Source organism: Coloeus monedula, assembly GCF_965178545.1.
Source record: "Coloeus monedula genome assembly, chromosome: 2".
In the NCBI taxonomy this organism is placed as follows: Eukaryota; Metazoa; Chordata; class Aves; order Passeriformes; family Corvidae; genus Coloeus; species Coloeus monedula.
In genome coordinates, this window is record NC_138782.1 from 69,557,577 (window position 1) to 69,571,318 (window position 13,742).

The window sequence follows — 13,742 nt, forward strand, 5'->3', positions numbered from 1 at the left end:
GGAAATGCCATACTCAGTAGGCAGAGTGTATGGACTGCTGAAATCTGGACAAAGTTGCAAAGACCTGAGGCACCCAGCCTCTCAAAAAACATAGAAATGCCATTGATCTTGCAAAGATCATGAGGTAGGGTTCTTTGTCTCCAATTTTCACCAAGCACAGCATTCCTTCTGCTAGTGGTGGGTCAGCTCTATCCAGGCCCCATCAGTGTATCAGGTAAGGTGGTGCCAAACTCTACTGCAGCATCCTGCCACAGTCGAGCTTGAAGTTTATTGCACCCAAGTTCTCATGCCCAGATGACTTTTTCCTCCTTAACAATGGAGCTTCACTTTTCCATTCCTCTGAATTAAGTGGTTTGCTGGGTGCCATTGTTTTGCTGACTGAATGTTGTTGTTGCTTTTGCAATAGCAGCAATATGGTTTGCTTCCATCACTTTGTGGCATATGCTTCTAAAAAGCCTTCATGCTACCAATGGATGGATTCTGGTTACAGCTTGTAGTTGGATCATGTTTTCATTTGAATATTCAACAGATGCAAGAGTTTGAGATACTACTACAGTAGCCTTAATTCAAGGCAGACTTCACAAGCCTGTCAATCCTTCAGCAGATAACTAAGTTATTTACATGCTTATATTTATGAGATATCTTAAATAGACATAAATAGAACATAAAGTGCATGAAAAATCTCAAAATGTCACTGCAGACCTAAAAGTTGCAATATAATTGAAAATCAAAGATAAAGTTCACAGAATTTCAGCCCTCAAGTGAAGTAACTGCTAGTTCAGGGAACCAATTCTTTGTGTTAAGTCATACCAGTAAGTGTTAATATTTTTAGATTAAAGTGATAACCAGCAAACAATTAGAGAGATTTTTAAAAGCACATATTAGAACTAGGCCTCCAAATCTTAATGGACTTCATTAATTCATTCATCTACCCTAAATGAGTACTGCTGATTTTCCAGACAAGTAAAACATGTGCATGTACATTCAGATCAGGTCATTCCTTTCCAGTTTAGAAAACACACATTTGAAACACAGAGAATTTCACTAAAGATGTGGAAAGACAGAAGCACTAACTGTCTGGGACATCTTCATCCCCATTAGAGAATGCAGAAAGAGAACAGAAAGCATTCTATTTTTATTCAGAGCTACACTGTCAATCATCATGAAATCCACCTTTTTTTGAAGGTTTGGGAACCTACAAGGGTTCATAATTTGGGCAGTAACTAGTAAATAGTAGAATGAGATTCCTGTAATCTGGCATGACAGATTACAATTTAAATGCACAGAGTAAATATATAAAGCTAATAAGGATTGGAAGGGAATAACTAAATTGTTAAGTGTCATAATAATGTCTTAAGTCTTTACTGCTTAATTCCTTTTATCTTCCAAGATGCCTCAAGTAATAGGGATGCCCTGAAGCTCTTGCACTGAGACAAGTAATGGTTTCTTGAATGTGTCATGCCTGCCACAACAGGGTTTACACCACTGAATAGGATTGCCTTAAAGGCTAGAGAGAAAACAGAGAAGTTTAAAATGCTAAGTGTTTCAAAAAACTGAAAGAAAACATCCAAACTCCTTACTACTAATGAAAAAGACTACAATAAAGCATGCCTGAAAACAAACATACCAACCAGTAGTGAGACATAATAATCTTGCAGAAGAGCGTTTTTGGGATATTCACACTATTGCTTTTGATACTTAGAATCTTCTAGTAATTGCTTGCATCCTTCCAACCAATTGTGTATGCTATCAGGGTGGCTGAAAAAGGGTTCTTTCCTGAGGTACCCACCCCAATCCACATAAAACACTGTCCTGAACAAACCACAGGTTTGACTAAACAGCAGCAGCAGGAGATTTAGGAAAAAAAAAAAAAGTCCTAAAATCCAAGATAGCAGATGGTAAATCTCAATTGCATGCTTTAAGTAACAAGTATGTGCCTTGAAAGGAAAAGAAGCTTGCACCTAAAATTATACTGTGCTGTCTGCTTTCAGATCAAAAGGAGATTTTTGGACTTTTTTGTTTGTTAATAAGAGATACTTTTTTCTTTGCACTTCATCTAATGACAGTTTTGTTCTTAAGATGCTATCAAAGGGCACTTTATATTTGGCAATCTGGATAGCAGAGATGAGGACATGGCATTATTCCTTCATGTTGCCTGAATGTTTTAACTTTTAAACTTTTTTTTAGTTTTTAAGAGTGCTTACAAAATAAGGGGGTAGGGGAGAGAATACATATGCTTTAATCAGGTTTGGTTTAGACCACATAGAATAACACATTAGAAAAAAAAGGCAATTACTTAAAAATAGTTGTATTTATATTCCACAATCTGCTCAAATACTGTTTGTTGGGGTTTTTTTTGGTTTTTTTTTTTGTTTTGTTTTTTTTTTATAAACTTTCTACAGGATGTTTTAAAACAAGTTCTTCACATTGCTTCAACTATGTACTTATGGAATTTGAGGGAAATAGTTCTGGTTGTTTTTACAGTTTAACACATATACAGTACCAAAAGGATGGTGGTTAGTCACATGCAGTCCATATGAGATTCTAACATAACATTTAGTGAATTTTCTGATGTTGACCACCCCTTTGATGCTGAAGGTAATGCATCTGTGGAAAGCAGGGACTGTAGATTTGGGTTACTGCTCTCTGCATCTTCCAGTTTTTCAGTGTTGTCCTCCCAATTAATGTGGAATCTTGTGACTCTGGGATTAGATGCCAATATATTCCTTTGAAGCTGGGAAAGAAGAAAATATATGGATTGTAATGTGTACGTCTCAAACTGCAGTTCATATGCATAGAGATTTTTTCCTTTTAGTCCCTATAGCCTTGTTTGTGTAAAACAATTTGTTTAAAAAGGGAATTGACATCAATGTGAATCTGTAGCTACTACCTATGGATCAGAAACATGCTTACAGTACCCCCACTTATTCATTTTCCCTAATATTCTACTCAGCAAAGTAACCACTTCCTCAAGAGAATATTTTAACTGTTCCACAAGGTGAAAACTGTGAAAGAGATCCACAAGTAAAGTGCAAGTGTTTATTATTTTATCCAGCTTTTAGTAAAGCAAATAACTTCTACCCCCACAAGGATTTTGCAAACCACAGTACTTCATCAAATGTTGCATCAACTTGATGGTATTTGCAATACCTCTCAATTCTATCACCTTCTCATCTTCATTTAAAAGTACAACCTTATCCTTAAACTACCAAACTTCAGACTGATTTCATAAAGAGGATTTATCCACTGAAGTTTTAAAGTAAAAATACTTATATTTGGAAGATACTAACACTGTGGCAGTGGACATGATTAGTCATCTATCTTATTCTCATGGCTGGCCTTCATTTTCCTTTGAAAAGATACTGTATTTATGTATGCAGCAAAAAACCAAAATGCTCATTTTCTCTATTTTGAAAAGGGGTGAAAGATCATAGAGTTACCTGGAGGATGGCAACTTAGCGCCAGTGGACACTCACTATGACAGTTTAGACTGATCACAGGAAAGGTGTGCTTTGTTGGCTTTATTCTCCAAGAAAGTGTACTCTCATTAAGTATTTCCTGACCCCTTATGCAAACTAAAAAGAGCATTTATTTTTTAGAACCTCATAGCGCTTATTACCCATTAATTAATCACTTTAATAACCTTCTTGTGCATTTCCATTTTGTCTCAAAGTCACATTAAGGACTCTGTGTACAAATATATGATAGCTTTTGCTGTTCTTTTTCATAGGAGCAAAGCTAGCTTTTTATATGAGCAGAGAATGAAGACAAGTAGTTCTAGGCATTCTAAATTCAAGTACTTAAAGGGAGTCACCATTTTGGCATAGACAACCAACATAACAAGTTATGTTTTAAAAGAAACAAGTGAAGAAGGAACATACCCAAAGTTTAGGAATCCTCAAACTTAACTGTAATTTTGACAACATATTTAGTATCTGATCCCTGAAAATTAAGTTAAGCATAGAAAAAACATACTATTTCACTTCATCTTTTAATTCTAGTCCTGGTTTAATTGCTACTATGAAGGAGGTACGTTTTTATAACTTAATCCTTATACTTCCTTTGTCAAATTATCCATTCATCAGATAATCATCCAACCAGGCTACCCATGTTCTCTCATTTTACACCTAACTTGTTCCTCAGTTTGTTTGTTGAAGTTCTGCAGAAACTGCAGCTCTGGCACTAGAACAGCTGAGTAACAACTATAGTAAATTAATATCTACAACTTAGTTCCAGGTTGATGGGCCTAGAAAAAACATTATTCTGTTTTTCTGAAAAACAGAGCCACTTTGTAAACAGCGGTGCAGTTGGAAATAAATCCAACGTTTATTTCACAGTCGGTGTGAAAGTACAGCCAAGGCTTCAAGATGGTGGAATTTTTGATGGTTTCTCAGTATTACTTAAATTTATGACAGCTACATGGCATTTGTAGTTTGTCCCCCCAAGTATTTTCCATTATTTGATGCCTCATTATTCCATGCACTTTATGAAATCAAATTACAAAATGGGGTTTGGGTTTGTTTCTTAAAAACCTCTTTCTACAAGCATGCCTCTTATATGTGACTAAAACAAAACATGCCTTACCTTAGAAAAATCTGGCTTTACTGGTGGATTCTCTCTCAGTTCTGTTTCCGTATATTCATTGTTTACATAGTAGCCGACTCTAATAAATTCTTGACCTCGGTAAGTGCATGTAATTAGCACAACTGTTACACCTACTGCATCTGCATCTGGAATAAGCCCTGGGTTAGGTGCATCAGCCTAAATGTGAAAGGGAAAGATAAATTAAAATTGATACCACATGCCTACCTAGCAGGGGAATCTCAAGTAGCGTGTTTCAGCAGCTAAGTAGTGACTATATTTAAAATTGTTCAAGTTAACCAGAAAATAACTGCTTTCACAACATCAACCCTAGATTTAGAACACCATCCTCTAAAGACAGAATTAGAATGCAGTAAAATTGTTTGCTGACATTTCTTATGGGCAATTGGCCAGGCTTGATCCAAAACTGCTTTTAAATACATGATCAGCTGAACCATTGTTCAAACAGGGGTACCCAACATCACTCCACTTCTACAGTGCCAGTGTTCTCCAGCCCATCTTGGTAATTTAGTAGAGCAAGATTATTTTCTTGTATACCCTTCAAGGTTGAATTGGTCTGTATGTATGTTCTTAACAAGACTAAATCCTTAAAACTACAGACTGCAAGTTACACTTCAGCAAGAAAAGGGATGGGCTATGGTAAGGTTTGTGCTGTTCCACAGATTTCTAGGAAAGGAATGAAGTACTTTTTCTGGCTTCATTCCTGACACCTATGTTCGTTAAAATTTATGCAGTTAAATGCATCATCTCTCTAAGACACCTGAACTTTTTCAGCCAGTATGCAAACCTAATAAGCAACTGATAAAATCTTCCTCAATGTCCTTACTTACTATGGCTCTGCAGTTACTTATCAATAAAATTTGCCTTGTAAAATGTGGCTCACATCAGTCCCTTAAAATGCCTCCTAACTACCACATCTATTGATAAAATGTGATGCCTGATTCTGCTGCAGGATTTAAAGTAACAGCAATCCAGGCACAGTAAAACAGCTTCATATTTACAATTCCACATGAAGATCTGAAGTCAGCAATGAACACCCATGTTGCAAGAACAAGTTGGTATTAGTAATATGTGTTCAGATGGCTTGGGTGTAACAAACCTTGCCCAAGGTTGGAGGATGAATGGAATTAATTCCTGTTGTCCCTCTCATCCCTACTTTTCTGTAGCATTTATATGCTCCAGCATGGTGAAATTTGGGAGCTACTGCTCATGCAGCACTGGCTTCTACTCTTTGCCATTTCAATTCTAAGCCTTTAAAGCAGTCTAGCTTTTTGTGAAAAACTTTAGGCACTTGGCAGAAGAATTAGATGAGTCAGACCTCTCAGGTACAAATACACCAGAGGGAGGAGAAGAAACCAGGGAATCAAGTAGAACTCATCTTCCTCCAGCTCTGAAGGAAATAGAAAATAACTGAATGGCTTTACAACTAGCATAGGGGAATGGAAAAGATGGCAAAGGAACAGAACAAATGCTTGAGGAAATCACAAGAACTGCTAATACAGATTAAATCACTGCTGTAATTCAGTAGTCTTGTTCTAACAGTGCCCAGAACTGTTTGATCAGTTTAAATTCCACGGTAATGGGCAACAAAAGGACCATGTTCCATTTAACTCCCCATTAAACTCAATTCACATTCTAATGTAGGATCTTAGTTTTCCAGGTTTCCACTGTCATTTTCTGTCTTGTAATATCCTATGACACAGTTCTGAACCCACAGAAATACTCTGTTCTAATCCTACTTATCTCTCAAGCATTGTTTTGCTGCATGAAAAAGACACCGAAGACTGTTTGAAACAGTTCTCAAATTTCCAATTTCCTTTTTTTGTCAAACCTCTTAATTACTCAGGAACCAAAGACTATATACAGGTGGAAAAAAAAGAGAAGAGCTTGGTATCACCAAACGATAAATAAGCAGATTATCTGCAAACAGATATTTTGGTGGGCAGAGGCAGTATATTAATTTTTGCATAAAAATCACTGTCTTAATATGCCATTCTTATGCTATAATTTACTTAAGAATTTTATGAAATCAGCCTGTGTATATGTTACCTTGAATTATCTTGCTTTTCAACATGATATTTATTCACACAGCTATTACTGCAGAGTCGGTAGCAAAGGTTATATGCCCACTTAAGGATAGTAAATTATTTATGTGCTTATATGCTCAAAAAGAAGCTTCTGTGATTTTATTACAAATTCCCAAGAGAACAGAGAAGGAATCCGGTTTCACTACATATATCTTAGCATTCAGAAACAAATAAGCCAAGCTGTGGGCCTTTACTATTGAAACCCTTTTAAACGTAATGTTTTGGGGTTTTAAAACAAAAAGCTGCTTTTATAAGTCTGAAAGCACAATAATTGTCCATCTTTTTGTAAGGCTGAATTCCCAACCAGATCCACATCATCTTTTCATCTAAGGTATTTTTGTCATCCTTGGTAATCTGTGTGGTACTCCATTTTAGTTGCTATTTCAGCCATTTTCCTATCTAGAAAAATCTACAGCAGATTATCTGAAAACTTTACACTCCTCTGCAAAGGTCCTTTCCTTAAGCTATTCCCCAGGAAAACAATCTCCTTTCTTTCTATCACGTGCCTCCTGCAGTTCTGTGCTGTGCCCCATTCTTGCCTTCCCTTGCTTGTTTTCTCCATATCCTAGGCTGCTTCAGCTTGGTGAATAAAATTGCTTCAGTCATCAGCAAAGGCTTCTTGTAGCACTTTGGGTTTTGGTGGTCTCCTGTGTACACATGAGCCGAGTCCTACCCTCATCTGAAATCCAGAGCCTTTGAAGCATAATATACCCAGGCCCAACAGTACTTCCATAAGAAATAAAAAGGATATTTTAACAGAAGGAGTCTCTTACAGGACCTACTCCAATATAAGCAAATCTACACGTCTCCTCCTAATTTAGCTGTAGTGTCATTTATAACCAGGATACAATTGCTGACTCCATTCTACAGAAACTGCAGGACCAGTGAATTTAATTTGAGACCTTCCCAATCATACAGCTAAAACATGCCTTTTTAGGCACCTGCTTCCTGCTCCTTTCCCATCACCATCAACAATGAATCTTCAGACCTTTGATTGAGAGCAGCGCATCTTTTAAATCAGAAATGTAAATGCCAGCTGATTTCCCCACATACAAACACAAGGGAGCCCCTTTGAGAGCAATAGAGGATCACCTATTTCTGACCAATTAATGCCATAGGCTATAATAGCTTGATAATGGAAAAACCGTTAATAAATGATGCATTTGTTACACATCTGCTTTATTTCTACTGTGGAAAAATTAGGCCTGGCTCCAAAACCAAACAGAAATGTTTCAACATTGATTTGCATGTATGTGGTTGATAAGTGCAACCTCCAGTCTAATCCTATTCCTTTAGCCTGTCCTTTAAGGAAAAAACCAAAACAAAAAAGCCCAGAATAAGCAAACAAACAAAAACCCCCAAAATCCCAAACCAACCACCTTTCCTGGAACTTACAGGATTAATCAGGATGCCTCATAAATGCTGATATTATTTTAAACCAGTTACAGTAGCCATAAGAAATAAGGGAGTGTATTCATCAGCACTTTGGGTTTTTTTAATGCTCATACTTCAGCATGCATTTGCCATTAGTTAAGTGAATTTATAGTATTTGGGAAAATAGCAGGATTCTTATAAAATAAGATACACTCCGTTTCTATCTGATGTTTCATCCAATGGATTTTGCTCTCAGTTTACAAGAAAAATTCTAGTATTTCTTAGAGAAAAATGTGTTAGTTTTAATACAAATTATAGGTTTGAATAAAAAAGAACAGAAACCCCCCACCACCACAAAATATGTATTAAAAAAAAGCTTCTGAAAGAATTCAGGCAAGTCTGCTTCAGGATTTCCCCACCCCGCCTCTCACTGAGTTAAAATGGAAACAAGACTAGGCCAGTAAGCCCCATTTTAGTGCTGCTCTTTCCCTGTTTTCTTTTCCTTCATTATTCCTTATTAACTTTTGGCTTTAACAGCAGTATTTTATAGGACTGTCACATGCTCTAGACTTTTTTGCACAGTCTTGATCTACACACTTGTGTCCTAAATGCCTCCCATTTACCACTGAATTTCTATCTTCATTTTAGAAAGCACTAAATATTTTTTTTAGTATTTTGTTATGATTTAGCATGCTTAGCCAAACATCACAGTTTAACATGAGTCCTGCCAAACAGAAACCAACTTCTTCATTGTTCTGGCTGAGTTTTACAATTAGTTTGTTGGCCTGATCCTCTGAAGGCGTTGTCTACGTTAATCTAGTGCTCCTGATTGTCTGAAACTGCCACCAGTGGCAGAAGAGGTGAGCCTGATGGTGCCTGGTGTAAACCAGGCAACTGGCACTGCTGATTACAAGCCAGACTGGTTAAAATTATCAGTAGCTGTGGGAACTGTGCTTATATCACTAATTATTGATACCACAAATAAAAAAATATAACCAAGAAATATCAGGGGCAAGGAGTACAAGCTCAAGAACAGACTTTAAAGGAAGGTATAGCATTCCTGAGGAGCTCACTGAAATATTTTTTCTAACTTACCATTGTTTTTCAAGTGTCTCTTAGTTTGATGCAGTTATTCCTAAACAAATTAGCACAACTCTTTTAGAAACGGTTAAATCAAACTTACCTGAAATACAAACATGTGTCTGCCTGCAGGAACAGGTCCAACTAAAACAGAGTCTAACACCTGATCATACTCTTCACTTTCAGCTGAACCCACATAAATTATTTTCCATTCCAAATCTACAGAGAAAGAAAAAAAAAAAAGAGTAAAATAAAAAACAACAAACATTATTTATCATTATAGTTAGGGGTCTTCCACTTTCACCCATCTACAGTTTTGCATAGCCTAAAATTGCTTCTTTGGCAACAGGCCTAAAATAACAAGGACCTGTCTTCATCAGGGAAATTTACTGATGCCTGACCCTGTCCTCGTGAACCAGATTATCCCACCTTCTCTCTCTAGTCACTTGTACCACAGGAATCCCTCTGTTTTCACACTGAGGCTAATTTTCAAATTTTATACAGAGAACAGAGCCCTTTTACTAACTGGGAGCTGTGTTGAACATCTTCTCAATGTCTGTCAGAATGGCTACAGCAGAAAGATGATGCCTATAACTCATCACATCCTTGAATACTGACTAACCTCCCAAAAGCAAAATTCCCACCTTCCACATAAATACCTCACAGCTTAAATTACACAGATCATGCAAAGTAGTTAATTGAGTAAGGAAACCCACTGGGTAAGCTCCAGGCACACTAACTGTATGCCCCCATTCCTTCACCTGTCACTTGTGTTACCCAGGAAGTACATAAAATTGTTACAGCATGATTACACCATATTCTTAAAGATAGTGGTGCTTGGATTTTTATCTACATGCTGAAATGGAATTCTAGGGGAAAAAAAAAAAATCCAGTGTAGCATTTTGCTTCTTAAAGTAATGTACTAAACCCCAACATTTATTACAATTCAGTTTTTTCTAACTCAGCTTCTCCCCCACAGATGTTTTGAAGTTGAAACTGCAAATTAGCCCAAATTAGCTCTTCCTAGGTCAGCTTTTCACCTTCCCTTTTTGATTCAAAAACAATATTCATTTACACATGTGAAACTAATCTTGCAAGACAGATTTTGGGGTTTTTAAAACAAGAGGAAAAAAAAGATCACCATTACAAAAAACTGTAACTAACACTTCTTTTCTTAATTAGCTGTTGTTTCAGAACTATACCTTAAAAACTTACACAGTGTGTTTCTTTTCTTTCCCCCTTGTGAACAATACTCTGAGATTGCCTTTGCAAAAGCACAAACCTGTACCCTATTACATTAACTTGATTAGTATACTCAGCAAAATCCAAAGGTCTCCCTCATGGATTCTGGATGCAGGAATGGAATTTAAGCATAGAAAAAAAAAAATTAGCACTTGAACAGAACTTGGCTGCTTTAAGATTGCAACTCTCTTTCCTCACTAGTGAATTCTTCTTGCTTATTTTGCTTACCATCAAGGCAGGTTTTGCAGGTTTAACTATCATAAACAGGGCTTGGGAAGGGATTTTACTCCTCTGTAAAACACAGCACAGTTGCCCAGGTACTGTATCAGAGGTTTTATTTACCTTTTGAGCATGAAGCACTAGCTGTTGCCAGTATTGCAGGGTATTCATCCAGAATAATTAAGGAGCCTTCTTGTCTGCATCTGAGAACAAGTTACTACTTACAAGAAGTGAGGACTTTTAGGCTAAACTGCTTAAGATTATCACATTATCCTGTGCCATTATTCTAGTAGAACAGTATAAAGCTCATTCTAAACAACTACTAGTATTTACTGCTAAAACAGGCTTTTTAAAAATAAGTGTCTTGTAAAATAAGTATTTAAGTATCTTGATACAGAACAACAACTTTAAGAAAGAAAGGGCTGGAGTTAATGGATTTAATTTTAGGATCAGTGTTGCAGAGGATCGGCTGAAAACAGCACAGTGAACAGACATTAGTACAGGAAAGCTAAGGAAATGACTTTTCATCAAGTATACAAAGGCTGTGTTTAATCTTATTTTTAAATGTGAAAGATAGCAGTGCTCATCCCTAATTTATCCTATAGTCTAACTTGCATATTAGTGGGGGAAGGGAACTGAGAATTCTGCTTTGGACCATTCTATAATTCTTCTCATCACAACTGTCCAGGATTAACTTTAACATAAATCCTGAGTGTGAGGAGCACATCACATACAGGCAGCTGTGCACAACTGGAAGGAAAAGTCTAACACCTTGCACGGAGTCCCTGTGACGGGTACTGCCACCTGCCATAGCAGTTGTCACGGAGGGGGTCAGATGCTGCACCTCGGATGGGGCCAGGTTGACTGGAGAGATCCAGCCAGCAACGTGGCGACCGACGGACATGGAGCACAGCTCCAGCTACTGCGTCGGTCAGTTGCAGTAGCGCAGGAGACAGGCGGCGGAGGCCTAGAGGAAATCCCTGGCTCAGGCGAGACTTCCTCTAAAGTTCCCGCCACGGGGCCGTCCCTCCCTCCCCGCGCTGTCACCATCCCGCCGCCACGCACGAGTTACGCGCTGCTGCAGAAGCAGGCGGAGTGAGGCGAGTTAAACCGCAGCGACAGCGAGCCTGCCAGGGCACCTTAGCCAGGACAGCACCCAACTCCCCTTTCTCCTCAGCCCTGCCCTCGCCCCTCCGCACGAGGGGCTCTCTGGCGACCAGCCGGAGCTGGGCTCTGCCGAGTGCCAGCCAGGCAGGGTCCTCTTCCGCTCACAGGCAGCCCAGCCGGGCGGCCTCCTCCTGCTCCCGGCGCAGCAGCCGCTCACCCGGCCCGCCGGCGGGCAGGAGCGCCCAGCATTCCCTCCTTCGCCCCGAGCCGTTCGAAACTCCCGCCCGCGGGACGACGCGCAGCCTCTCGGGGCGCGTCCCGCGGCCGGCCGAGGGGCGGCGCTGCGGAGCGCGGCCGGGGCGAGGGCGGCTCGCGGCCCGCCCGGCTCGGGGGGAAGGCGGGAGTGCGGCGGGAGCGCAGCGGCGGCCCCGGCTCAGGACGGGGGTCTCCGCGGGGCGGCGAGGCCGGGGCCGCCCCTCGCCCGCTGGTGGCGGCCGGTAACTTTCGAGTGACTTCCAAAAATAGTGGCAGACGGGCGGCCCCCTCCCCCCCGGCGGGGCTCCCGGAGCCAGCGCTCTGCTCCGAGCCGTGCCCCCGGGCCCCGCGCACCTACCGCAGCTGCCCGCTGCCGGCACGCGGGGTCGGCCAGCCAGCCAGCCAGCCCGCCCCTGCCTCCCACCGTGATTTTTTAATTTTTTTTTTTTTTTCTTAGTACTAAAATGGAGCACGAGGCCAGCGAAACGCATCCCCGCGGAGCGTTTTCCGCGCTCTGAGTACCGCCGGGGCTGCACGCGCAGCATCCCGTGTGCCCGCGGGGATGCGCGGCCGCCGAGCCCGGTTCAACCCTCCTCTCCTCCCGCTCGCTCCCCCCACGCACACACAAAGCTGGCAACATGGCTACCTCCACTCTAACAAGTTCCTCGCAACTTGCGGCAGCTCGCCGCCTCGCCGATGGCGGGGAGAGGCGGCGGGCCCGGCTCGGCGCCCAGGGCGGGCGGACGCCGCCAACTTTCCCCGGCGCCGGGCTCGGCGGGAGCGGCACATCCCCTCGCCCGGCCGGCACATCCCCTCGGCTCGGCACGGCGATGCGGCCGAGGTGGAGAGACTATTAAATTGTAGGCGCAGGCCTGTGCAAAGTTTAAGCCTTAAATGCCCCGAGCTCAGAGCCCGGGGTTGCAAAATCCGTATCGGGGAGAAAAATTCTACTCACCTTCAGACAGGTCCTCTATGCATTCGAATGTGATTTCGAACTGGAAAGGATTGTAGAAAGGAGAAGGATTATCCAACACCACTACATTGTTCACCTGAACCTTTGCCATATTTTGGAAAAAAACACAAACAATAGGCAGAGCGTGTTAACGCCGCGCACTAAAGTCCTCCGTGCCGGGCTCCCGCACCGCACAAGCCCCGCGCCGCTGCCCGAGCGAAGCTGCAGGGCGGCGACTTCCACAAACTTTTTTTTTTTTCTTCGCCCCCCCCTTTTATTTACACCGGGAACGCTTCACACTGTTCGCCGCTTTCCCTATTTCGCTCAACTACAGCCCATTCTGCCCCTGCTCGCCGCCAGCGCCCGCCCGGATTGGCCGGTCGCCGAGCGAGGGCCCTCCCTCCGCGGGCACGGCGGGCACCGAGCGCCGGCCAGAGCGGCCTCCGCGCGCGCCCGCCCCGCGCCGCCCCCGCCGCAGCGCCCCCGCCCGGCGCGCGCCGGCAACGGCCGCCGGCAACCGCCAGCGCCGGGGGGCGGGGCCGGGGGCGGGGCCGGGGGCGGGCAGTGAGCCCGGCGAGCGTAAAGGAGCAGCGAACATCTGCTTCTCTGATTTCCAGGAAAAGGACCGAGAGCTTATCTACAGCCGTTTTTTTGTTTTGTTTTGTTTTGTTTTGTTTTCCTGCATGCATTAGAAAGATTAAAATCCAGGCAAGGGGAAAATCAGAAGGGAAGATCTTACCAAGCAACCAGTCAGATCTCCTTTCATGACCAAGACGGACTCTGTACATTAGTTCGAAAGCTGTTGCCGTGCAATGATTTTATTT

At 41.8% G+C, this 13,742-nt stretch overlaps 2 protein-coding genes across 2 annotated transcripts in view; one reads left to right on the forward strand and one right to left on the reverse strand.

The window, feature by feature from the left end:
* The window catches only part of MCM9 (minichromosome maintenance 9 homologous recombination repair factor), a gene marked incomplete at its 5' end in the record, with an annotated part of 47,364 nt that overhangs the window by 17,154 nt on the left and 16,468 nt on the right, over positions 1 to 13,742 (forward strand).
* Positions 692 to 13,313, reverse strand: ASF1A (anti-silencing function 1A histone chaperone). The gene is made up of 4 exons (XM_082303035.1): positions 12,922 to 13,313; positions 9,247 to 9,362; positions 4,585 to 4,761; positions 692 to 2,734 (listed from the first exon to the last, which is right to left on the reverse strand). Exons 1-4 carry the CDS (start codon positions 13,028 to 13,030, stop codon positions 2,522 to 2,524), a joined length of 615 nt encoding a protein of 204 aa, XP_082159161.1. The 5' UTR covers positions 13,031 to 13,313; the 3' UTR covers positions 692 to 2,521.